The sequence below is a fragment of the Gigantopelta aegis genome, chromosome 4 (assembly GCF_016097555.1).
Source record: "Gigantopelta aegis isolate Gae_Host chromosome 4, Gae_host_genome, whole genome shotgun sequence".
Taxonomy (NCBI): Eukaryota; Metazoa; Mollusca; class Gastropoda; order Neomphalida; family Peltospiridae; genus Gigantopelta; species Gigantopelta aegis.
In genome coordinates, this window is record NC_054702.1 from 25,191,174 (window position 1) to 25,217,871 (window position 26,698).

Below are 26,698 nucleotides of genomic sequence, written 5' to 3' on the forward strand. Positions count from 1 at the left end.
TTTAATTTTTAATCTTTATTAATTGCTGTAATTCACATAAAATAATATTGTTCCAGCCATATTAATTTCGTATTCATTGAATTCTTGTTGAATAATATTAATACTAATGAATAAAACTGTCTACAATTTATACTTCTTACGACTGAAGAAATCAATTTATCAAAGAATCAATGCGAGTCTCTTTTAAAATTCTAGTTCAGACCCTATCCACATAAAACTTATAAAGTCTATTGAAGTTTAAGCTGTTGCATGCAGTTTATAATATTATGGTGATGTCATGATGTTAAAGTCTCCAGACTTTATGGAAGCTTAGGTCCAGACTTCAGTTGTCTTATAAGCACAGGGCAGCTTCTTAAATGCAGTAACTTTATGTTGTTCTGTAATAAATTATATATCCCATTTCTTCAGACAGTTCGACAAATCTGCTTGCCCGAGGCTAGAGCTAAAGTTTGTTACAACTGATTAGTAATTTGGGCTAGTGCTTTATTTTGGTGGGCTAGTCAAATTTACAAACCCACTAGTCTTGTGGCTAGTGACTTTTCAAATAAAAAATCATATTCTGTCACAATGCAACTATCAGGTATATATCCCATTTCTGTTGGGTGTACATGAAATCTTAGTTTTAATCTCAATTATAAAAACAGACATCAAAATGACATTCAACCAAACATTTTGAAAAATTGCTGGGTCTAGAAAAGTAGAGATGCCTGTCGGCTTTTCATAACAGAGCAGGGACTTGAACATTTTTTGGGAGGTGTTAAAATCAAGAATTCTGGAAAACGTTGGAGGATTTTTATCTGTACTGAATTCACAAAGTGGAGACTCAGTTATCCAACACACTGTCCAGCCAATCCTCCAAACTCTCCTCATCACCTGAAATGACAAACGTTGTAGTGCTTGTAAAAACTAAAATAATATATTAAAAAAAAACAAGCATTCTGTGAATACTGCTAGAGCAGTAAATTTATTACATCACGGTGGACGAAAATACCCATGTGATATTTATTGTCTATTCACATTGTAAAACATGCTTTTTGAGATGTCATGACGTCTGATCAGGTGATCGACTGTTTAATACAGTACAACTCCGCATAAATCTTCATGCATAAAGTGTGCACATAGTTCTTTCGATTCATATTTTTATATTGACAAAAATACTTGCTGTCAATTTTTATAATTAATGTTAGCGGCATAATTCAACAAAATGTATATTTTCATAAATTTTTTTAGACTCAAATAGGTTTATAATATTGTTTGTGTAAACTTCGTTAATAGATGTGTGGCACAGGAATGCAAAGTTTAATTGATAAATGAAAGTGACCACAACATGACTTAATTTTTTCCCCGGTCTTTTAATATGTACATTTTCATCTCTTGTTTAGTTATTTTGGAAGTCATTCTGTGTGATTTTTGTTCATTAATGTGCAGTGTAATAAATAAAATACTATACTTGTTCCCAAAGGAATGCAAAGTTTAATTGATAAATGAAAGTGACCACAACATGACATCATTATTTTCCCCGGTCTTTAATATGTACATTTTCATCTCTTGTTCAGTTACTTTGGAAGTCATTCTGTGTGATTTTTGTCCATTAATGTGCGGTGTAATAAACAAAATACTATACTCATCTGGTGTAAGACTGTTTATAGTACAAGTCGTGTGTTTTTAATGGTACATCAATTGCTTTCGTTCGTGATGTATGATTGAAAACACACTCAATGTAATATAAACAGTCTCACATAGGAACTTGTTTAGTATTTTCTATGTCCCCTGCCAGACCCAACAAATTTCTGTATCTCTTAAATTCAAGGGCCATAACTATGTTAAAATGGGCAAATTGCCATGAAACCAAACTTGATCTGTAACAGTATGTGATAAAGCTATTCACAAAATCTCCACTCAATATTTCAAGGCATTGTGATAAAAACATTTGTGAAACTATATGTTGGACAGACGGACACACAGAAAGACAGAGCTGAAAACTGACATACCAGATTTTGTAGAAGGCTTCGACTGCTGAGAGTTGGATAATGCTGTTAGGACTGGTTCATCACTCTTCATTTCTGTTTCAAAACACAAATATGATCAGAAAAACAGTAGAAAAACATGTGTATATAGAAACATTTTGTTCCATATCACATCATGTTTCAGAAATCACAACACACAATTTTATAAAACATTAGACAGTGTTTGCTAATCAAAATTTTGAAAACAAAATGTTCCCTCGTGATACACAATATAAGCATTTAAAATTACATCCTTTTTAAAAAAGTTTATATGAACATTGTGAGTAACATTTTTCAACTTTTATCAATATCACTTCAGAAATACATTAAAATGTTTAAAATGAATGATCTACTTGATAAACTTTGTAATATTGTTTGTGTAAACTTCATTGATAGATGTAGCATAGGAATGCAAAGTTAACTGATAAATAGCTAAATGAAAGTGACCACAACATGACGTCATTTTTTCCCTGGTCTTTAATATGTACATTTTCATCTCTTTGGATTTTGGATTTATATTATTATATCTTTAAAAGATATTTAATATTTAACCAAAAATAACATCTAATATTGCTCTGTAAATAAATATGTCTGACCCTTTAATAACAAGACATGGAAATGAAGTGGTCAAACTTTCATGCAACAGCCATTTAAAAAAAAAATTCTTACTCTAGTTAAACTTAAAACCCTCGAATGTTAATTTTGAACATCCTTTTAGCAATTTTTTTAAACAAGTAACAGCTACCATAAATACATAAACTGTAAAATGCATAATCTTTATAGATGTTGCCAATGACATTAAAGATTATACATTGAAAAAACATTTCATCAATCAACGTCACAAACAGTAGCAACAATTTACTGCCACATTTGCCATCACTGCCATTATTAAGTGTATGGCCTGGACAAAAAAATAGAAGCACAAAACCCTTGAGAACACTATTATATATATTTTTTTTTTTTTTGACACTTTAATTTTTTTACACTATTATATTACCTAGTTGTAATTGCTTTTCTTTAGCAGACTCTAAATGTCTGTCACTTGATACTGATATTTCTGTTCTGCGACTCTGTGGTGTTTCCATAGAGAGAAGGAAATCCAGCTCATCATCAGCACACTCCGTTTTTGAAGGCTTTACTTTGTTAACTGATTTGTACAACTGTCTGTGCTCCGTTCCCTTCTCAGAAACATGATCTCTGTCTGTACTCAGAGCCTCAATATCCCTATTAACATGTTTATCACTGTCTGACAGAATCACACCGATGTTTTCCTTAGTTACTGTGTTGGTCTTCAGAGAGTTTGTTAAGACAATATTTTCTCCACCTGACCTATCTGAATACAGTACAGGTTTAGAATCAGACGTGTCGGTAGTATTTGTCTCCCTTTCAGAAATCTTCAACCTGGGTACAGATGTCAGGTTTTCAGTATCATGATTTTCACCATTAGTCGCAGGCAGCTGTTTGTAAAACTTTTGGAATCGGTCAGCTTCTTGATGAAACACATCTACTTGATCTTTCTGGAATGTAATTAAAATATAAGTTAACAGTGTTACGTAATACATAATTAGTGAGGATGAGTAGCAAATAATTAGTGAGGATGAGTAGCAAATAATTAGTGAGGATGAGTAGCAAATAATTAGTGAGGATGAGTAGCAAATAATTAGTGAGGGTGAGTAGCAAATAATTAGTGAGGATGAGTAGCAAATAATTAGTGAGGATGAGTAGCAAATAATTAGTGAGGATGAGTAGCAAATAATTAGTGAGGGCGAGTAGCAAATAACTAGTGAGGGTGAGTAGCAATTAATTAGTGAGGGTGAGTAGCAAATAATTAGTGAGGGCGAGTAGCAAATAACTAGTGAGGGTGAGTAGCAATTAATTAGTGAGGGTGAGTAGCAAATAATTAGTGAGAGTGAGTAGCAAATAATTAGTGAGGATGAGTAGCAAATAATTAGTGAGGATGAGTAGCAAATAATTAGTGAGGATGAGTAGCAAATAATTAGTGAGGATGAGTAGCAAATAATTAGTGAGGGCGAGTAGCAAATAACTAGTGAGGGTGAGTAGCAATTAATTAGTGAGGGTGAGTAGCAAATAATTAGTGAGGGCGAGTAGCAAATAACTAGTGAGGGTGAGTAGCAATTAATTAGTGAGGGTGAGTAGCAAATAATTAGTGAGAGTGAGTAGCAAATAACTAGTGAGGGCGTGTAGCAAATAATTAGTGAGAGTGAGTAGCAAATAACAAATGAAATAACCACCGGATAAGCACATAACTTTATATATGTTTGCAAACAATGACATATGTATAAATTGTTGGCAAGTTTTGGAATATTTGCAGAGCTTATAGAATTTTTACAAAATCCACTAGCCATGGGATCAATGATTTAAAACAATTACTAGCCAAAATTAAAATTTCACTAGCCCTACTTTACTTAATACAATTTTACTAATAGCAGTAATTGGATATGTTACCTAAAGAGGAAGATAGAGATTAAAACTACTAAGACTAGGGGTGGGGTGGGGTCAGGATATTTATATTTACAAAATAGACTTAAATGTAGCATTTAACAACTTTTCTTCACTAGCCATGGTAGTGGGGCTACCATAATCTAGAAGCCCTGATATTTGGTGTATTGAAGATTATGGTATAATTAAGGTACAGGCCACTCCCCAACCCCTCAATCCATCAATTGCAGTCTTCATCATGAGCAAAATGAAGGCACGCTGAAATTGTGCTAGGCGAGTAATCAGATAAAGTTTCAAATAAAATTTATTGGAAGACAATCAATTTGCCACTCTCCTAAAACTTCCCGGCGAGTGTAGAGGAGTGTAGGAGTGATCACTCACCTTTCCTAGTGAATACAGAATTATGGAACAATCCTGACTAAGTCCGCTTTCCATTAATGCATTTCTAAATCTGTATTTTTGCAAGTCGGGGCACAATATTTCACGTGAACCGCCGTTCTGTTCGCGTGTCGGTTAAGCAAAATTAAATTTACGCGAACCGCAAACTGGTTACGTCATGACCTGTAAACATTAAGAAATTAAAACTTGCAAACTTCACGATTACAGGACGTTTATTCAAGCAGACATACTACTAGTATTCCAACAAATGTTTTAGGCTGAACTTTAGATGCATGATGCGCAGCAAATCAGTAAACAAGGTTATATTTCAACAGTTGTAATTTGCAACCAGTCTAAAGTAAATGTTCGGTATAGAGTCGAGCCAAAAGTTTTAAAGAAATGTGCTCAGACCACTGGGGATGGCTAAATTATCTGCTGCTATTTTATCTCTAAAGGAATTTATGTAGACATAATATTGGATTGCCTATAATTTTACATATGTTAAAAATCAGTTTTAACATAAACAGGAATCCAAAAGTGTCACAAAAATGGAAAAATACTAACATCGCATAATAAGCTTTAAAAAAACAAACATTTGGAACGTCACTGTAGTATAGAAGTACCATTGATAAAGTGAAAGTAGCGTAACCACTGCAAAACGAATCCCTCCAAATAATTATGTATCTATTTCAAAGGCGTAACGCCCATTACGCACAGTACGCATGTGCGTAATGCAAAAACATAATCCGGGAATAGGTCGAGGTTGTATTGAATTGTTCTATAAAATATCCTCTAAAACTGACTCTAAAAAAGATAGAAAAAAATGCCTCCGAAAAGGCTCAGAATGCATCTACAGCGGTTCTGAGTTTCAAAATTTTCACAGGGGGAGGCCTCCCAAATCCCCCGGCTCGGGCATGCCTTTGGCGTACGTAATACTAAAAAAAATTCTGGTTACGCCCCTGTATTTTGTTTCAGTACTGGGGCTGATATTCAGCTCTTTTATAATATTGTTAACTTTAGCAAGCATTAAAGACTTTTTTCTTATTTTTTTTTGTAAAATGTTTTCTTTTGTATTTGTTTTCACTTTATGTTTGAGCTAAAAACTATGTATCTAAAATATAATTTCAACGTAATTTTGAGGTAACCGATCAAGTAACCCACGGGTTACGCAAATATAATTCACATAACCAAACAATTGGTTACCTTAGAAAAAACCACGTGAACCCACTTCCGGTAACCTCAGATTTCGAAATATTGTCCCCTGCAAGTGGATTACTATACTGATGGAAAGAAAGAAAGGATCACACAGATAGCAACAAGAAATAATGACTGCATCAAAAATCAATTCATACTGTCCGAAGTTGACTGGAAACACTGCCAGCACAGTCAACACTACAGACATTCAATCCCACATTACAATTTGGTATGAAATACAGACATTACTACGCTAGAAGTGAATTAAATTTGGTCTACAAATTGATGTATTATTTCTTTCCATCAGTATATATAAAAATTTATGTTGTCAAAGTGTCCTTTTCAAGTCGCTAGTAAATATTCCATTATCATGTCACTGTGCGGGAAAAATTTAGTGTGGAAAAATCATTCATCGCTGAACCTTTGTAGTGTACTGAACGCCTGTGCACAGAAACGCATATATGGAAAAGGTACTGTGCATATCATTATATTCATAACCTTGTGCATGAAATAGCATTACTGGAAAGCGGGTCTAAAGCTCACTGCTTACTGAAAACAGTTCTTCGTCTAGTCCAAGTCGCTCGTGTACAGGGATACATTGTATAGCTACTGCAAGCATGTCACAATCCAGAGACAGAATGTTGGACGTGTCAGTGAGACAAGGGACATCACTCTCCCAATCTTGTTCATCCTTGAATCGGAACTGTGCCTGAGCACCACCTACAAAACATCAAAGCCACATGCAGTTCAAATAGTATATATATTTAGTTTTTTTATGTTAATAGTGCAACAGCCAAGTCATATGGTTTACGGCTGGTACGTAGTGCATACTGGTCCATAAAACTGAATGTTTCTTTTGTTTACCAACACTTCTACAGCATACTGATGGAAGCCAGTACTAGTTTTAGCTATCACATCATTGAGGACAAAAACCTGATTTAATAATAGTGTCCCCTAAAGAATAACTAAATAGAAACTGAGTATGATTTTATTATTCTTTAATACTATATTTCTAAAACCAAACTATTTTGAAAATATACATGTTTTATACAACAAAAATTAATAGTTATTTGATACAGTTTACATGTACGATGTATATATGTAGATCACTTCTGAATAATTCATAACAAAATGACCTGCTGCATTTAAAACAATGCTGAAGTCTTCTCCCTTTGCTTGTGGTTGATTTTCACTCTCCTCTGGCAGCGTGTACCGGCTCCAGTTACTAACAATCTCTCTCCGGCGGAACGTCTTCTTTTCATATAGAGGAACCGTGTCAAGTTTAACATCATCCTAAAATTAAAAATTAAAGGGTCAAATATTAAAATATATATAATAAATATAATCAACAGGATAAAGTTCCCATCGAATTCCTGATATGTGTTTGTGTGTATGTAAAATTGTATAGATGCTTGTATGTGTTGCGTGTGTATGCCTAATTTCAGCCAACACTACATGTATGTTCCGTTTTGTCCATAGATTTTTTCACGGAGCCATTTTGGCTATAACCCATCTACAAGATCTGAATGGAGAGAGAGAGAGAGAGAGAGAGAGAGAGAGAGAGAGAGAGAGAGAGAGAGAGAGAGAGAGAGAGAGAGAGAGAGAGAGAGAGAGAGAGAGAGAGAGAGGGTTACATCAGAATCCGATGACAGATCTCGATTTTGATGTGATTTCACGTCGTCTTTTCCTTTTGCACCAAACCCAGATGACTTCTTCGGTCTGCCGGAAGTGGCAGCATGACTCTTTTTCTGTTCATTTTTCTCATCAGAAGTCTCCTTCTTGGGAATGCCATGTTTACGTTTATACTGCGTGTGCTGCTTTTGTTTATGTTGATCTGGTCTCATCTTTTATAACAGAGTTGCATGCATGCATTAGTCTTTCAAAGTATAATCATCATCATCAGTAGAAGTTGGAAATGCACTTTCGATTTTGACATCACACGAGTTACCAGCTTTTATTTTCTTTGCTTTTAGAGTTAATTCCCTTGAAACTTTTAGCACTTTTTTCCGTCGGTTATTTCGTTTTAATTTCTCACTGGTATTTTTGAGCACGAATAAAGTAATACAAGTTGAAGTTTGTTTTTGTTTAACGACACTACTAGAGCAGACTGTCAACGAGGCGAAGTCAACGCCAGGTGACGCCACACGAAAATAGGGTCTTACGTGAAAAAGGAAACCAGTCTTTCAAGTCGTTTTCATACACAATTAAAAATAAACAAATAACATCAAAATACAGCATATTCAACTTGCATTAATTATGAAACGAAATAAAAATAAGTAGAAACTGATGTGCAGATCCAAATTTTGTTTTATTTCTTGTTTGTTGTACCGTAGGCTTAATATACGTAGCTAAGGTGTGTAGGCCTACGTGTTTCGTGACTAACATTAATTCGGACTAACTGCAAAATAGGAGTAAAATTATTATTTTGTATTAATATTTTTTTCAGAAGTGATAATCATTGTGGAGTACAATGTCTGTGAATTTACATAAAACTTTATTATGACTTTTTAAAAGAAATTATCGTCAATGGCTTGGGTACCAGACGTTTCCTCTTCAAGCCATTTCGCACCCAACTATTTGTTGGTTCGCCCCACCCCCAATATTAATGTTAGGCAGTAAAGATGACATTGATTAATATACATGGGTGTTAGTAATCACATGACCTATTTTACCTACAAACGTAGTCATGTTTCATAATTTTGATTGGGTTTTTTTCCCTTATCGATATTTTAAAAAAGAATACACCAAAACCCCAAGTGGGGGCGAACAAGATTTTTTTGTTGGGGATGAACATATTTGACATATTTGAGGTGGGAGTGTGGGGGATGCAAATTTTATTATCAGTCATCAAACTTACCTGAATGCTGTGAATGCCTTTTAAGTTAAAATTTATTTTTGCTTTATAACACCACTAGAGCACATTGATAAATTAATCAGCTATTGGATGTCAACCATTTGGTAAATGACGGTTTTCCATTAGCAGCATTATTACTAAGTATACACTTATATACTGGATTAAAAATCCCATGCCTCAACTGTGATCCGAACCCAGTACTTACCAGCCTGTAGAGCGATGGCTTAACCACTACGCCACCGAGGCCGGTCTATGGGTCACAGTTTAGGACAATATACATTCACACCACTAATAACTATACTTTAATGTTTTTATAAAACATTTTGTCCATTTAATAAATAAAATGTTCCACTTAAATTGGTTTTGGAATACAGATTGCAGTAGAGAAACAATATGGGCCAATTCATATTTTTATATTATAAGAAGTTGTGTATCTACTTGATTTTTATTCATGATACATTCTTACAATATGCATTACCGTTGTAAGGCAATGATTCAAGGGTCCCCAGCCATGACATTGTCTGTTTGATTTGAGGCAATTAAAATTTTCAAAAAAATTAACTATCCAGAACCCAATTTCATGTAGGCTTTACTCATACAAACAACATGTGAAATGGTACTGAATAATAAAGTCTAGGTGGAAAAACCCTGTTTCATATCAATTTTATTACCATTATTTCATGGCTTACATTGGATGACAACTTTCAGTGGACTAATTTTTAGTCATTCAAAGCATAACAAAAATTCCAGTACCCAATGTTCCAAGTACAGTCTGATATTCACTTGTATCTGACAACTTCAACATCTGACACTTTGACACTTTTTTTTTTACTAAGGAATAATCATCATGAAACATAAAAAACTTTGTTTCATCATCTGAATACGAATCTGGCACTTCTCTTATTGTTTCCATTTTGTAGTTTGCTTGTCCTGTTCCAACAAGACAATAAATCAGGTTCTATCCATAAAAACAAGCATGGAATGGCTTCTAGCTTCAGTCTTTAAGGAACCGTACTAGTTCTGTACCTGAAATGCAAAATTCAATTATAATACAAATGTATGTTTTGCACTTATTTTTAAATCAACAAATAGGAAACAACAGGAATGTCTGTTTAAAGAGCCTCCGCAGATCCTATAGTATAGGCACTTTAGTACTTAGTATTTGACATACATACATACTTGCAGCTTTTACACAGCCACACATCTATCAAATATACACAAAATAATATTAAAATAATATTTGGGTAGAGGGGGTGTTATTGGGTTATTGTTCCTTTTCTTTCCTTATTTATAAATCTTTAAAAAATGTGAAATGACTCGGGCAAACTGGTAACAAGGGCAAAACAACATCATAAAAGATGTTATGAAAATATAACATTATAATTTATATAGTATAATGCTATTACTGGAATCAATATAAATATGCCGGGAGGAGGTGGAGGGATGATTCTGTGCAAACAAATATAATACATGTATATCCTACCAGTAATTTGAAAAAAAAAACCCCACAATAACACCCCCACTATCCAAATATTATTTTAAACTTTTTATTATTATATGCATGGTATACATGTATGTAAGGTTATATGGTTACGGACAACACAAGATAATGAGAGAGGAAACCTGCTTCCACCACACAATGGGCTATTCTTTCTGATGGGCAGCAAGCAATATTTTATATACAGTATCCCACAGACAGGATGGTACATACCACAGCCTTTGTTATACCAGTTGTGGAGCATTAGATAGAATAAAAAATAGCCCAATGGACCCATTGCGGAAATCAATATTACACCTACCACACATTAGGTGATTGCCTTACCACTGGTCTATGTTCTGGCTCTATATAAAATATTGAGAGGCTTCGTATTATAATTTGATTGGCTGCACATTACAATTTGATATCCTTGCATTAATTATGCAAAGATTAATTGTAGGATTGATTAATTAAATGTGTACTTATAATTGACAAGTAGGCTAGACGTAAATAATGTAAAAGTGGTGAAAAAATAGCACATGCAAACTGATAATATCAGTGATAGAGATAGTGTGCCTTTAAGCAAAAAGAAAAAATTCATATCATCGTGTTATTAATATTTTATATTTTAGCATTACCTAAACTATATTCTAACATAATCTACAGAAGAAAATAGTAAAATAAAAATTCAGTAGGACTTACATGTTTTATAATCTTCTGTCACAGAATATATGTAGTCTGTAAAAACAAACAACACTGACGGTCGACTTTCAAGTGTCATTTGTCTTATCTCATAGCAACAATCCGTCTTTTGTTTTACAATATCTTGTCACTTGGAAAGTTTCCTTCTTTCGTGGTATTGAGGAACACAAAAACACGAAGAAGGCATTATAGAACTTTTTACAAAATGTTATAGACGCAAAGTCGTTTACTTCCTTGTTTTTCATAGTGTCACGTGGGACCCTGTTGTTGCGTAACGCATCAAAAGATGAAGAAAAGCTATTAAGAGAAATATAATAAAACAAACAAATGGTGTAAGAACATTTAACGATAGCATGAACATGATTTCCTAAAATAAAAGAAGAAAAACGAAGAGTATCTAAGATAACTGGAGCATGATTTTGGTTTAAAATTACTGATGAAAGCTACATTGCAATATAGGACATTGGTATCAAGCTCTTGGGTGAAAAGAAAGACATGTGAGAAGAAACTAAAATAATCAGTCCGGAATAAAAAGAAGATCAAACAGATGAGACTTATAAGTACCAAATTATAAATAGAAGAACCTAGGAACTTAGATCCAGACTTAAATAGTATGACCTCAACTCCAGTCAACAGCCATGTTGCCTTCCCAATGGGCACAAGATATCAATAAATATCTATATCCATGCATCAGACCACAATTGTGAGGTCATATTTGAGGTCAGCACCATGAAAAACACAACAAATTATATATTACAACCCATAATATATTAAAAATAAACCTAACATTACGAAAATTGGTATTTATGGCAGTCATTTTGAATTTTTGCCATTAACCAATATCAAACGTCCTGCTACGTCAAAAATCCAATTGGATTCAGATTCTACGGGCAACATGACCATAGAAACAACTCTGCAAACTCAACTTTTAAGAAAAAAGTTAAAGTTTTCCCAACCCTAATAATACATGAAGAGATATTAACCGACCTTGGTGGTATAACGGGTCATTGGATTTGCATCCCGGTACCTGCTCCAACACAGAGCAAGTTTGACTCTTTTATAATTACAATTGTATTAAGAAGACCCACATATTTGTGAATCATAAACAAAAAAGGAGTTATCATAGGATGAAATACCACCAAATGTGTTGGGCTATCACAACATTTTTACTTTGTGCAGCAAAGATAAATTTGTACCTTGCTCCACATACGTTTTCCAGCGAATATTATTCAACCATAACAACAACAATGAGAAGAAAAACAAAATTCTATGAATCAGTGATTTTGTTTTGAAAGAAGCTGTAAGGGAACGTCGGTAAACATAATTGTATGTCATGACTAACAAAACATGTCGCCCACTACATTTATTCCACTGACGAGTACCGATTTTATAGTGAAATTAAGTAGTTTAATACGTAATTTGGTGTTCTTATACGGACACTTAGTTTATAATAGGCCTACTTTAATAAGCTAGTATTTATTATTTGTTCCAACATCAAACGCTTTTAGAGAAATTCGAAGTCATTGTGATTAGAGTATAAAGTAGTGATATAAAATAACAAAATAATGATTTTAAAAAAAGAAGAAGATCTAAACACCTCGACGTTTTTGATGCATGTTTTCTAAGAAATGTATAGGCCTACCTATGCGGAATGAGGTCTATATAGGTTACGGTTAATACTAATAATAGTGAGGATAAGTAAACTCACGAATTTAATCTTAGTTGGGGTCAAATAAGTGAAAAACTAATTTTTTAAAATATGTTTAATATTAATAAAGCTAGATTTTTAAAATGATGTTTACTCTTGATGATTATGATTACAATTGATCAGTCTATGTTACCATGTACATATATACACTATAAGGAATCATTCCATTCGTTTTCTATCCTTTCTTATACTAGCGTTGGCAGCCCCGAAACTGAACAGAATAGAACAGAACATTATTTACACTCAGAACATGGAGGTGATTTACAAACATTTTAAGCAGCTGCAGTAAAGCAAAAAGGTACAATAATCTGGCAACTATAGCACAGTAGAACGGGTCATCTTATATAATGTAGTATTATATATACTCTTCAAAAAAAGTAGGGGAACTCTTATAAGAATTTACAATTTCTAAAATTGTAAGGTATATTAGCTGTGGGGAATGGTTATATGATAATAGTGAATTAATTGAGCAAACAATACAACCCGGTAGTTCAGTATTACAGTAGGTTTTATGACCACCAAAGATCTTGAAGGATGATTGGGGGCAGAAGTGAAATTTGAAAGTTGGCGTATTGTTATCAGTATATAGCAAATTCAAACAATAAAAATGACTAAAAACCAAACAATAACAACTGTATGATCAACAGAATGAAACAATTGACAAAAATAATGTTCCACAGTGATTAATGGACCTTCCTAGAAATGGTCAAAATCGAGAATGACACCCCACGCACGTGTACGGGGCAACTGCGTGATGCATGTGCAAACTATGGAATGTATTTGGGTGTGTTGATAAACAGACCTGAACGTTCTTTACTAGGACGTCTGTGGTCAAAACGTATGTTCGGTCTAATAGTTAATATTAACATTAATATTTCAAGTTCCCCTACTTTTTTGAAGAGTATATATATACACACACACACACACACACACACACACATGTATATATATATATATATATATATATATATATATATATATATATATATATATATATATATATATATATGTGTATATGTATATGTATATATGTATATGTATATAATAATAATAATGATAATAATTGGGGGGTTTTTGGTTGTTGTTGTGTGTTTTTTTACAGTGTGTGGTGTTGTTGTTTTTTGTGAGGTTTTTTAATTGTCCCCAGACCATTAGACAGTGCCAGGGTTGGGGAGCCCTGATACACCGCCTTACAATTTATCTTAAAATTAATATTCATACATGTGTAAACATACATACATATATACAAACATACACACATACATACGCATACACGCACACACGTACGCACCCACATTACATTCTATTCTGATATATGCAGGTACAAATCAAAATAAAATAGTACTTCCTTTTATGCACGCCTTATGGTCCAGGACTTTAAAAACAAAAAGGGTAACAACGAGAGAAGAAGAAGAAGAAGAAAAAGAAGGAAAACAAGAAGAACAAGAAGAATAAGAAAAATAAGAAGAAAAAGAAGAGAAAGAAAAACCTAAAGTTGATGATGAGTAACGAAGCAGAATTAAACTGATGATAATAACAGGAACAGCAGTCGGGCCTGTGTTGGAATGTTATATGAACATGCTATCACAAAAAGTTTTTCCTTTGAGTAGATCGTTATCTAAGTGTAAAACTATATAAAAAGGTTGAGCCGATAATAATAATAATAATAATAATAATAATAATAATTCGAAATATCTACGTTTCAAAAATATCTTTAAATACAGAGTTAATATTATGTATAAAAATACATTTTAATAACAGAGACTTTTGGAGACGTTAAGAGTTGTTTTCATTTAATCATGTTCAGTGGTATTTACAAAATTGATATTTCAATATATTCTCAAACTACTATTATATGTTTGTGATTTAGTCACTGTTTAAACAAAAATAAAACATTATATGTATACTAGAAGTCGTCTGCGCAGCTACAAAATATTCGTGTTTTTTTGGTGGAAGGCAATGTCTCCTTCAAAATCAACACCAATGACAATCCTATTTTCCAAATGTCTTAGATCCGGACCTAAAGGCGAGACATAGCCTAGTGAGTTCAGCAAAATGATAGTCAGAACGATTTTCACAATAAAAAGTTAAAAACAATAAAAAGATAAATGTACATTTAATAAAGGGCAATAGGGCAGGCAGAATGAATGAATGTTTGTTTAACGACACCCCAGCAAAAAAACCTAGAGATCGGCTATTGGATGTTCATAGGGCAGGGATAGTAAAAGCAAGAAGTCTGTATTATTAGTTCTGTTATTAAAGTGACAGACCCTAGTTTTTAAAAACTAAAACATATTTTTCACAATAAAACCGTTTATGATCACTGAAATCAAAGATTACTTAGATTTTAATATTTAGATTTTAGATTATCCATTTCCGCACATCCGAAGTATTTCTGGTCATCCTGGTCTTTTTAATACCTCAAAATGCATTTTTCTTATTTTCCAAAACGCACGTGCGTATGAGAATTACCCGCTATTGAAACGAGATCTAGTCTGTTTATTAAAGACATTTCCCCTTTCCAACATCACAGACTTCATTCTGTTGTAACTTTATCCAGGTGTGTTACATGTTTGTAGATTAACCAAATTTAGTGTCCATTTTACGTGTTGAAACTACGGTCTGTGCTTTTAAATACTGTTAGAAAATTTTGTATCCCGACGTTAAAAGAGAAAAGGAAATATTTATATAACAACGCCCTAGCACATTTTAACCTATAGCTATTTGATGTTCAATATAATTGTTTCTTTCGATACTTTTTGCGTGTGTGTGTGTGTGAGAGAGAGAGAGAGAGAGAGAGAGAGAGAGAGAGAGAGAGAGAGAGAGAGAGAGAGAGAGAGGGGGGGGGGGAGGGGAATATCCTACTGCTACCCTTTCCATAGACAGGACAATTTGATGCACCCGTTATGGGACAGTTTGGGACGGAAACACACTAGGGTCGATGTAATAGTTTTGCAAGAATACTATTCTCCTCTCCATGCATCACTCTAAATGCATTTTGGGAGCTGCTAAACAGTCTAGTAGCTTATGTCAAAATATTATACTTGAATTGTTCAAAATTTGAAAAAGCATGAACATTTGCATACTGTTACAGTTTTTAATTTTCTTTCATTTAAAAGCAGGACACACGTGATCTGATCACATTTATGGCTGCCATCTAGTTTTTCGAAATGGCCGCCATTGAGAACAAAAAATTGCCAATATTTTGGCCCCAGAACACATAAATGCTTTTGCACATCCAATGAATTCAATACACATGTTAACAATAATGTATATTTATTGTTTTTACTTTAAAATCAAATATTGGGACCATTAGACAGAAAACATCGTGAAAACCTAAAATCGTTGCACATCCCATTTATAGTCTGTATGGTAACACATTCCTGCACAAGTACATAGTCCAGTGCCTGGAAGCAATGTTGTAAAACATTGGAAAGGTCTGCATGCCTTCTTGTAGACACATCTAATCAGATCTATACATGAAATGACTGCCTCTGAAAATGCTGTCTAGAAAGGAATCAATTGATATTTAGAGTCCTTGGTCTACTCACAATCACATGAGTTTGGTAGCTGTTGTGTAGCTGCCAGTGATTGGTTCCAACTATGTCTGGCTTGGTATGCAGCCCTCTCAGTATGTTTGGTAAGGGCACCTTTTGTGCAAGATAAACTATCTAGCTGCCTCACTTTGGCAAAGAGTACCTTCTTTACCTGGTCCATCTTGGCGTTTTCATTTGTCCTGTCAAAAAGAATTATGTTGTATCTTTGAAGCTGATATATGTTCTCACAATGTGATGCAAGGCAGACATTTGGGACAGACAAACACATTTTAGGAAAAGCTGATTAAGAGTCTAAGCTGACTAGTGAACGGCAATGATGTGTCACACCCACATTTGAATAGAAAATTTGAAGTTCCTTTGCCTTTTGTTCTCCTAGACTGGCTGCAGTGAATCATGCTATAGTTTCTCTTCATGCCATAGACAACCCGTGGTTCATCAAGAGCTAAAGTATGAAAATTGGCAATGGTAGGGACCACAACATGAGTGACAGCCGATTTGATCAGTACTATGCTGTGCACAACGGAGAGCATATGACAGTAGTCTTGTCTGCTTCTTCCTGATCACATAGTGTCAGGTAAGGTCACATGGTACACTCATATGAACACAACACTGGAATCTTGTGTGCTGTACATATTCCCTGGAAAGCACTGAAACGTATTGTGACTAGTACTGATACTGCTCAATCTTATATTCATCCGCTTGGAATTTTTATAATTGAAGTAATCATGAAGTTCCCCGATTTCGTTTCTACATCACTGAACTCTTTAGGCTGTTGCTATATAGACTATGACGGAACCATCTTGTATTTTTTGCATTTAATTCCAACATGTCATAATCAGAAGTTGCAGCCAACTTATCAAAGCAGCCAATGAGATCCGACTTTTTGATTGCCTTAGTTCTCCCATGTCTAAAAGTGCAAGAGGTGATCCCTGGTTTATATGTATGAAAATGTGTCTCATGTCACTATTTCTGGATTGAAAACAAATGTATATTCTGCCGAATAATTATGTCGCGTATCATGGTTTTAAACTGATGTGCTATGAACAGAGAGCTTCATGAATAGAATGCACAAATTGCATGGCAAAAAGTAAATGTTTTGAACAGCTATCAGGTGAACTGAATTTATAAATTAGAACACTTAATACAATAGTCTCTATTTTAAAAACTCCTGCAAATAAAGACATTCATTACTCTTAAAACTTAGCCTTGTTGCACTACAATCAATTTAAAATAAATGAAGCTTCGAAATACGACTCCCTGTCTAATAGGTTTATGTATGTGTGACAACCAATGCAGGTGTTATAGATAACTTTATTAACGTGCCTATAACCAAAAAAAGGTTCAGGCACGTAGGTGTTATACAGTAGGGGTCACTGCACCATATTATAATGAGTAATTAGAAGTCCTTGGTAACAGACTTTCAATCAAGTTAGAAGGACGCTTTTCTGATATTAATTTCGTGATCTAACATACTAATATATAACAACATACATCCTGGCATGCATCTCTTCCTCCTCCTCCTCCCCCCCCCCCCCCCCCTCTCTCTCTCTCTCTCTCTCTCTCTCTCTCTCTCTCTCCCCCCCCCCCCCCCCCCATCTCTCTCTCACTCAGAAAAAAAGAAGAAATTAAGAGATAACAAAATTATTAACCATAAATGCTTTTATTGATCATCAGATGTTTTATGAAATGTTTTACTTTTTTTAAATGAACCGTCTGGTGATCAGTAAAAGTGTTTATACATTTTACCACTGTTTAATTTTTTTTTTAATATATATATATATATGTTTGTGTTCTGGGCACAATATTTTGCTTACATGTTTACTACGGAGTCTTAGAAACTGTCATACAGACAGATGACTGGACAGACGAATTAGCAACCCACTCAGATGGGTTTTTTGCTGCCAGGACAAATTAGCATTAAAAAAGGATATGGTTATCATTCCTAAGCCAGATCTTTTGAACGGCCAAGAAGCTAATATGTGATAAAAGTCATGTTTAATTTTGACATACAGAACGTGAAGTTAAGGTATTGTATTTAGTTCTGTGGAATTCCTTGGGTGTGAAAACATTTAGCAACGTAAATCAAGTATTTATGTGTCCTGGGAGCCAAGATATTGCCAAAACAATTTTTATGGCGGGCATTTTGAAAACCAAGATGGCAGCCGCGTGTATCCTGCTTTTATATGAACGAGTATTACAAAATGTACCAGTATACACAATTGCACATTTTGAACACTTTTTACCTAATTTACAAGACTGATATGTGCATCAAAGCGTTTTCTTTATTAATCCGGTCTACATTTAATTGCTAGGTAGTCTAATACACATTCTACCCACACCACCCCCTCCACTCACATACAAAGTATGCATACTTTTGTGTAAACCACCCTCCCCACCCACATACTTTGGTATAAATTAGGATTGTTTTCTTCCGTATTTGCATACATCCGGACATATTTAGGCCAACGATTTGCACGCTCGTTTAACGTTAGTTATTCATAACATAGAAGTATTCAAATATTTAAGTAGGCGGTATTGTAGCCTTATGTGGTGGTCATATTATTAGGTAAATAGGTCAAAATTCAAGGCTATGGCCAAAGCCTCGATAAAAGTGTTTTCCGAAGCAACTAGGTCGACTCCTATTATACCTAGCCCATATTGTATACACATTTAACCTTCGTGGTGTTTACTAGCGTGAAACCGCACAGAATTCAACAGGTATATATAAAAACACTCGCGAGTTAAAGGTAGTTTGAACACGGATGTAGCTATTACTTCAACAATCTGCAAATCATCTGCTGTATGTAAGTTATTATTATTATTATTATTATTATTATTATTAATGTCATTTACAGTATTAAAAGTTTATATAATATAATTTATGAATGAATAAATAAAACAAATTCTGAAGAAAAAAGAAAAATCTTTTCCACGCAAAAACAGATTTGACAGATGTTGTTCTTAGAATATTGTTAGAATCATAAACAATGACAATGATTTAATTAATTCATTCATTTCTTTCTTTTTTTCTTTTATTCATTAATTCATTCATCCATCCATCCATCCATCCATCCATCCATCCATTCATTTCTTTATGTATTCAGTCGATTAGCCATTCTTCGTTTACTATTATTTTATGTAAATTCTGTATTAAATGGTTTCGTTTTTAATTATTAATATTATTGTCTTTTTTCATTACATTCTTATACTGTCAACATTTGTTTAATGTTAATTATAACACACACACACACACACACACACACACACACACACACACACACACACACGCAGGCACACCTTTTTGGCTGAATAATTTAGTCTCCTTAACAATTAAAATTCCATATTTTAAGTTATTAACGACATTTTTGTTTCTTTACAGTGGCGTAGGAAGGTGCCAAAAGGTGGGGGGAGGGCACACTTTTATATTTACACACTTTTACACTCTTATAAAGCAAATATAAAGCAAAATATTTGAAAAGTGGGGGGGGCACATACTCCCTTGCCCCCCCCCTTCTTGCCCCCCCCCCACCCCACCGCTTCCTACGTCAGTGTAATAACAGTGTCTGTATATATCCAATATGGTTCAGATCGCCCTAATTTGTAAAGTAGCTAAAACTGAATATTACGTCGCAATACGTTTATACGTGTTACAAATATTAGTCCTAGAGCGTAGCTAATATCAAGTTTGACCTATCAAACACATTGGGATGACCAAAACCCCGTTTGATATGCGAGTAGAGACATTGGTATTTTTATCTAAATCAGAAAATGTAATCGACGGTACATAATTCTCCAAAGAATATTCATTTTTGTATTTGTGATTGCCATAATGGTTATAGAAACTAAAGACATTTTGTTTGTTTTGTTTAAGGACACCACTAGAACACATTGTTTATTAATCATCGGCTATTGGATGTCATATAGTCATTTTGACACAGTCATAAAGAGGAAACCCGCTACATGTTTCCATTGGTGATATAGGGATCTTTTATATACACCATTCCACAGACAGGATAGCACATACCACGGCCTTTGATATACCAGTCGTGCATGGTGCACTGGCTGGAACGATAAATAGCCTAATGCGCCTAAAAACATTGACTCAGTGTGAGGTTTGGCGCATGACATAATTTTTTATATTTTTTTAAAAATGTTATTTATTCAATAAATGAAGTGAAAGAGTTTTGGCAAACGGGTGGTAGCCTTCTCCACTAGATGGCATTGCATACTGTATACATTTTAAAATGACACTCCCTAGTTTCTAAACACTACGACGTATTTGTCACTATTAGAGCCGGTTTTTTTATAATTAAAATTAAAAGTTACTTATATTTTTTTTGTTTAGATTATCCATTTTCGTACACCCGAAGTGTTTCTGGTCATCCATGTTTTTGTATTACCCCGAAATACATGTTTCATCATTCTAAAAACGCACGTTCGTCTGAGAACAAACGGTTATTGAGCCAACTTTAATCTATTTTCAGACGTTATATCCCCAGTTAAACACCACAGACTTTAATTTCACTCTATTTTAAAATATCCAGATGTGTTACAGAGTTGATGATTAACCAGACTTAGTGTCCATTTTCACGGGATAAAACTAGGGTTTGCGCCTTTAAAGAAATGAAAAACTCATTGGGATATGTAACAGTTCAAAACAGTTTGTCTCTCTGACTGATAATGAATAAAAGTATCACAGGTACTCCAAATAACAACCCCGGCGGTAATGATATGGTTATACATGTATATGCAAACATATCAATATTTTTTCCACTAGCTCTCATGTAAACCAATTACTATTTCATTCACTAATGTTAGTTTTAGAAATAAATATCATGTAATCTTGGACCAAATGCCTGTAATAAGTCATTTATACCGTTAACAATTGTTAGCCAGAAATATGTTACCGTGGTTGAACGACAGCTGTCCTTTAATAAAATTGGAAACGTCATTTTAATAAACTTCACGGAGTTATAGAAATCTGAACAGTGTTAACCTTCAGTGATGACTTGTACACCAACGATGTTCTCTTATTAAAACAGCTCAAAGCTGAAGAGTGTTTTCTTACCGTAAATTAAAATTCGTGTCAGCTGAAATTACAATGAGGGTAAAACTTGTAATCTCATTAAAAAAAAAAGAGATAAAAGTTAATAAAAAACTTGAAGATCATTTAATATTTTAAACATAAAAAAGTCCATAGTATACTGATCGAAATAAATACGGGATCATACCAACACTAGCAGGAAAGAGTGACTGCAACTAAAACCCTTATACATAGTGTCAGGAAGCTAACTGTGTTGCCGACATTCAATCTCACGTTACTGACATTTAATGTCACATTTCTGACATTTAATCTCATATTACTGACATTTAATCTCACATTACTGACATTTAATCTCATATTACTGACATTTAATCTCACATTACTGACATTCAATCTCACGTTACTGACATTTAATCTCATATTCCTGACATTCAATCTCACATTACTGACATTTAATGTCACATTTCTGACATTTAATCTCATATTACTGACATTTAATCTCACATTACTGACATTCAGTCTCACGTTACTGATATTTAATCTCACATTACTGACACTGAATCTCACATTATTGATATTTAATCTCACATTACTGACATTCAATCTCACATTCCTGACATCAATCTCACATTACTGACATTTAATCTCACATTATTGATATTCACTCTCACATTACTGACATTCAATCTCACATTACTGACATTGAATCTCACATTATTGATATTCAATCTCACATTCCTGACATTCAATCTCACATTACTGACATTTAATCTCACATTATTGTTATTCGATCTCACATTACTGACATTCAATCTCACATTCCTGACATTCAGTCTCACATTACTGATATTTAATCTAACATTTCTGACATTTAATCTCACATTACTGATATTTAATCTCACATTCCTGACACTCAATCTCACATTACTGACATTCAATCTCACATTACTGACATTCAATGCCACACCACTGACATTCAGTCTCACACTACATCTTTGTACTTCATACATACATTACGATTCTAATAGTGACTGAAATTTGATCTACAGTACAAATTGGTCCCTTATTTCTTTCACTCAGTATATCAGTCAAACCTAACAAAATATATGAAGAAGAAAACAACAACCCCACATCATTACAACAAACAAACACAAACAAACAAACAAACACACAAAAAGTGAAAGAAAGTTATTCTATACTTATATTACAAGAAAATAGTTTCAGTTACTTAAAAAGAACCCGACAATAACCCAAAGCAAATCAACTGACTGACTGACTGACTAACCACCTGACTGACAGGCAGAAAAGTTTGTTGACTGAATGGTTTTTCAACTGGTTGACCGATTTTAAATTAATGTTCTTTGTATATTATAGTGTAGTGTAAGTGTAGTGTATTGTAGTGTAGTGTAGTGTAGTGTAGTGTAGTGTAGTCTAGTCTAGTCTAGTATATTAGCTTTTTAAATAAGTCTTCCTACTCGTAGGTATACATTTCATATACAAATCAATAAAATTTGACAAGTGGTGCATATATGGAGGATGGACAATTACATATGTTGAGAACGTAAACATAATGCATTTTAAAGATATTTACCAATATTACATAATTATTTTCTGTTTTGAACAGACACTAATTGCACAAGTTTAAACACAGATGGTTTGCGCTAGTAGTGTGTTCTTTATTGCTTTAGGTTAGAAGATTTGATTAACTGATAACTTGATAGAGTTAGTCTTTTTCTTTATTTTATCTATTTATCTAGTCATTTATTCATTTATTAATTACATTTGCATATTTTGCTTTACTGTTTAACATATACCTTAATCTGAAGTTATTAATTGTGAAGACAGAAATACAAAATATAGGCGTCGAAAGATATCATCAACTGGAGCGACCAGATATATATTAATTCGTCTTTCAGCTAGGGTGGGTGTGAGGGGGAGGGGATGCATATATAATCTTCAGACTTGGGTGGGAGCTGCGGCCCTGACCCTTACCCTCGCTTTCGAAGTCAGTGCAACAATATGGTTTCTTCTTTTGCAAAGTCACTCACCGTGATAAGATAACGTTTAGTGACCATTACAAGGTACACGAAAAAATATATAGCACATGGTACCAGTCAACACTATATATCAGCTGACCTTGTTTTGTTAAAATCGGTCAGCCCATAGGTATTTCATGGCCAAGTGCAGGGAGATTATTATCAATACATATACAGATGATTGACAATGATGTCGTGTATGTTAACTTGGCAGAGCTGTAGAAAGCTTCGACGTGTCATATCGAATGTCTCGATAAATCGCAGTGAACTTTGACAGTACAGGTGGATTTGTTATTTGCAGGTTGAAGGACGCTTAGGTCCTTCACCCATTTTCCGGCAGAAGTCACACATGATGCGTCTAGTGTGTGTGTGTATGTGTGTGTGTGTGTGTGTGTGTGTGAGAGAGAGAGAGAGAGAGAGAGAGAGAGAGAGAGAGAGAGAGAGAGTGTGTGTTTGTGTGTGTGTGTGTGTGTGTGTGTGTGGTGTGTGTGTGTGCGAGTGAGTCTGTGTGTGTCTGTCTGTCTGTGTGTGTGTGTGTGTGGTGTGTGTGTGTTTCTGTCTGTGTGTGTTTGTGTGTGTGTGTATGTGTGTGTGTGTGTGAGAGAGAGAGAGAGAGAGAGAGAGAGAGAGAGAGAGAGAGAGAGAGAGAGAGAGAGATGACTTCAACTGTAAGGTATCGACGTAGTGGTATGTTCTTAAATTTAATTAATTAAATAATGGCGGGTTACGCAAAAACGAAATAGGTTACCTTAACTTGTTGTTTTTTGTGCGTAACTCTTACATAATTTACTCAACATTTTAATTCTTATGCCGACTATACCTTGCCCTTCCTTAATTTATTTGATGTCTCGTATTTATTTCAAATGTGGACTGAATTCACCTGCATATAAATAACTTCCATAAAATACAGTGCATGGTGGGCATGTGCAGGAGGAGGGATTTGGGGGTCAAAACCCCTCCCTACTCGAAGCAAATTCGTTCTCTCTCTCTCTCTCTCTCTCTCTCTCTCCTCTCTCTCTCTCTCTCTCTCTCTCTCTCTCTCCTCTCTCCTCCTCTCTCTCTCTCTCTCTCTCTCTTTGGTGTTGAATATTTGAATATATTTTCGTGTGGGTCGTGACTTGACCCCTCCCCGAAACGTCGTTCGCCAGTCTAGACCCGCCTCCCTGCATAATTTCCTAAACACGTGCCTGGATTCTATACACGTTTATTGAAAACGAAAGGGTAAAAGTAACGGTTTTAGGCACTATAAATAACACAACAACTATACTGAAAGCCAACAGTTAAGCATATACTAAATGATATAATAAAAAGGTAGCCTATGGTCGTACCAGGCCTAACATTAGCGGGGTGGCAGTATAAAAATGACAAGTTAAGTCGCACCGACTTGTCGCATGCGATCGAATAGAACACCGTGTCTGAGTCATACCGATTAAAACATGTTCTATTTCTCACGACAAATCGCATGTGACAAGTCGGTGCTACAAATCGCAGAATGAGAACGCCGCTTCAAGCAATTGGACTTAAGCCTGGTAGGTACAGGGTTTGCATCCCGGTACCGACTCCCATCCAGAGCGAGTTTAACAGCTGAATGGGTAGGTGTAAAGCTGGCCGCACACTGCCCTTGCGGGCTACGGTTTTTGATCGGCGCCACGAATCGCAGAGCCGCCAGCCTTGGTGTGCGGATAACGCCGTAGCCATGTCACAGTAATATCATGTCGGCTGTCCTTGGCGCAGCAATTACCGCAGAAATCAAAATAATTTGATATTTGTCGGCATCGTTTGTAAATGACGGCGGCGAATAAGACGCAGTGTGCGGCCAGCTTAAGGACACCAAACCGACGTCTCTTAGACCCATTGGTCATCTAGATGTTGGTGTTATTGTTCATGTAAGTTTGGTCCAAGAGTTCAAATCAAAACCTGTTGCTTATTTACAACATTGGGATTCGGTGTCTTTAGAATTGATGGTAGGAGGGATTGGGGCTGACTTTCCCTTGATACAGTGTTGCAGATTTGCTTCTGTGGATTTCACAGGGTTAATAGCGATTGGGCACCATCAATGACAGCGAATGTTGTGAGTGCAATATCAAAGGAACTGATGCAGATCGCACTGGAAATAAGGTTTTAGTCACTGAATACAAGGTTAACATGTTGAGGAGGATGAGCGCTCGTGAACAAGTTGACTAGTTTCCAACGTATAAGATCTATAATATAATGCGCAAGGTCTTTCTAACAGTTTCCGAGTTTTCTGATCGCTTCTTCTCTTTTGATATGCACTGCTGACAGCCTTCTTTGTACTTATTCAATACCACAGTTCGCAATGATCTGTTTGCGCCCATGGTGCTAAACATTGTGTACAAATATGAATTTCGTAAATACGACCGCAGTGGACGCCAACATCTTTGTCACTTGACATAGGAGTGACTATATACACGGCGGAGCCTCGGCCAATGAAGTCTGGTTATCTACACGGCGGATACATCTAGTCCTATACTATTCTTTTAACAAACAAACCAATCTAGCGAGCGACCGTGACATCCGGCCTCCTGAACTCACTTCAAATTTCAACTAAATAACACATATGGACATCAAAGTCTATGGAAGGCGACCTGGTGAATTCTAATTTTTCAGCGACGCGTAATTATTGGGTTTCAGTATACATATCTATAAAAAGAAAAGAAATAACTAAAATAGAACATTATCTCCATTCCTTTTAAACCCACAATTGTAGCAAGACGGTGGACCGTGAAGGAGACTGTCTATTATCATATCACCTTTCTCTCTCTCTCCTCAGTTTCAGACTACACAAGGGACGATCTAGGGTAAGATGAGGGAACGCAGAAACTTCAGCTGGAGCTCTCCGCAAGCTGAAGGCTCCGTGCACTGTCTTGAGTCGTCAACACCGTCACAGGAAAATCACCGGAACCACAGTGATAACAACGCTATGTCGACGTCTAAAGGAGAATATGGAACTTTGGCGGCACTATGCGCCGTCTGTGGAGAAGAAGCCAATGGGAATTTCTTTGGAGCGCTGGTGTGCCTGCCATGTAAAGTAAGGGAGTACTTTAATTGTTGTTGTTACTGCTGCTGCTGCTGCTGCTGCTGCTGAACATGTTGATATTGATGTTATTTGATAATCTGTTTTACAGTTAAGGATCAGTTAAACATATAAAATACATAGAGAGAGAGAGAGAGAGAGAGAGAGAGAGAGAGAGAGAGAGGAGAGAGAGAGAGAGAGAGAGAGAGAGAGAGAGAGAGAATGCAGATAGAGAGCGAAAAAAACAC

The 26,698-nt window shown here is 35.0% G+C and overlaps 2 protein-coding genes across 3 annotated transcripts in view; one reads left to right on the forward strand and one right to left on the reverse strand.

Moving 5' to 3' along the window:
• Positions 1 to 26,698, reverse strand: part of LOC121370268 (cell death regulator Aven-like) — a 27,772-nt gene continuing 1,074 nt past the window's right edge. Inside the window, exons 1-6 of one of the 2 annotated variants that reach the window (XM_041495398.1) lie at positions 7,673 to 8,040; positions 7,175 to 7,331; positions 6,589 to 6,758; positions 3,004 to 3,523; positions 1,992 to 2,063; positions 1 to 873 (exon numbers count right to left, since the gene is read on the reverse strand). In XM_041495398.1, the coding sequence (XP_041351332.1) occupies positions 824 to 873; positions 1,992 to 2,063; positions 3,004 to 3,523; positions 6,589 to 6,758; positions 7,175 to 7,331; positions 7,673 to 7,882 (1,179 nt within the window). In that variant the 5' untranslated portion in view covers positions 7,883 to 8,040 and the 3' untranslated portion in view covers positions 1 to 823. Of the gene's footprint in view, positions 874 to 1,991; positions 2,064 to 3,003; positions 3,524 to 6,588; positions 6,759 to 7,174; positions 7,332 to 7,672; positions 8,041 to 26,698 lie in introns of those variants that run through there. The other variant, XM_041495399.1, reaches the window with a different exon arrangement.
• The window catches only part of LOC121370265 (serine-rich adhesin for platelets-like), a 26,343-nt gene continuing 18,744 nt past the window's right edge, over positions 19,100 to 26,698 (forward strand). The window contains exons 1-2 of the mRNA XM_041495394.1: positions 19,100 to 19,140; positions 26,208 to 26,465. Of these exons, the coding sequence (XP_041351328.1) occupies positions 26,241 to 26,465 (225 nt within the window). The 5' untranslated portion in view covers positions 19,100 to 19,140; positions 26,208 to 26,240. The remainder of the gene's footprint in view (positions 19,141 to 26,207; positions 26,466 to 26,698) is intronic.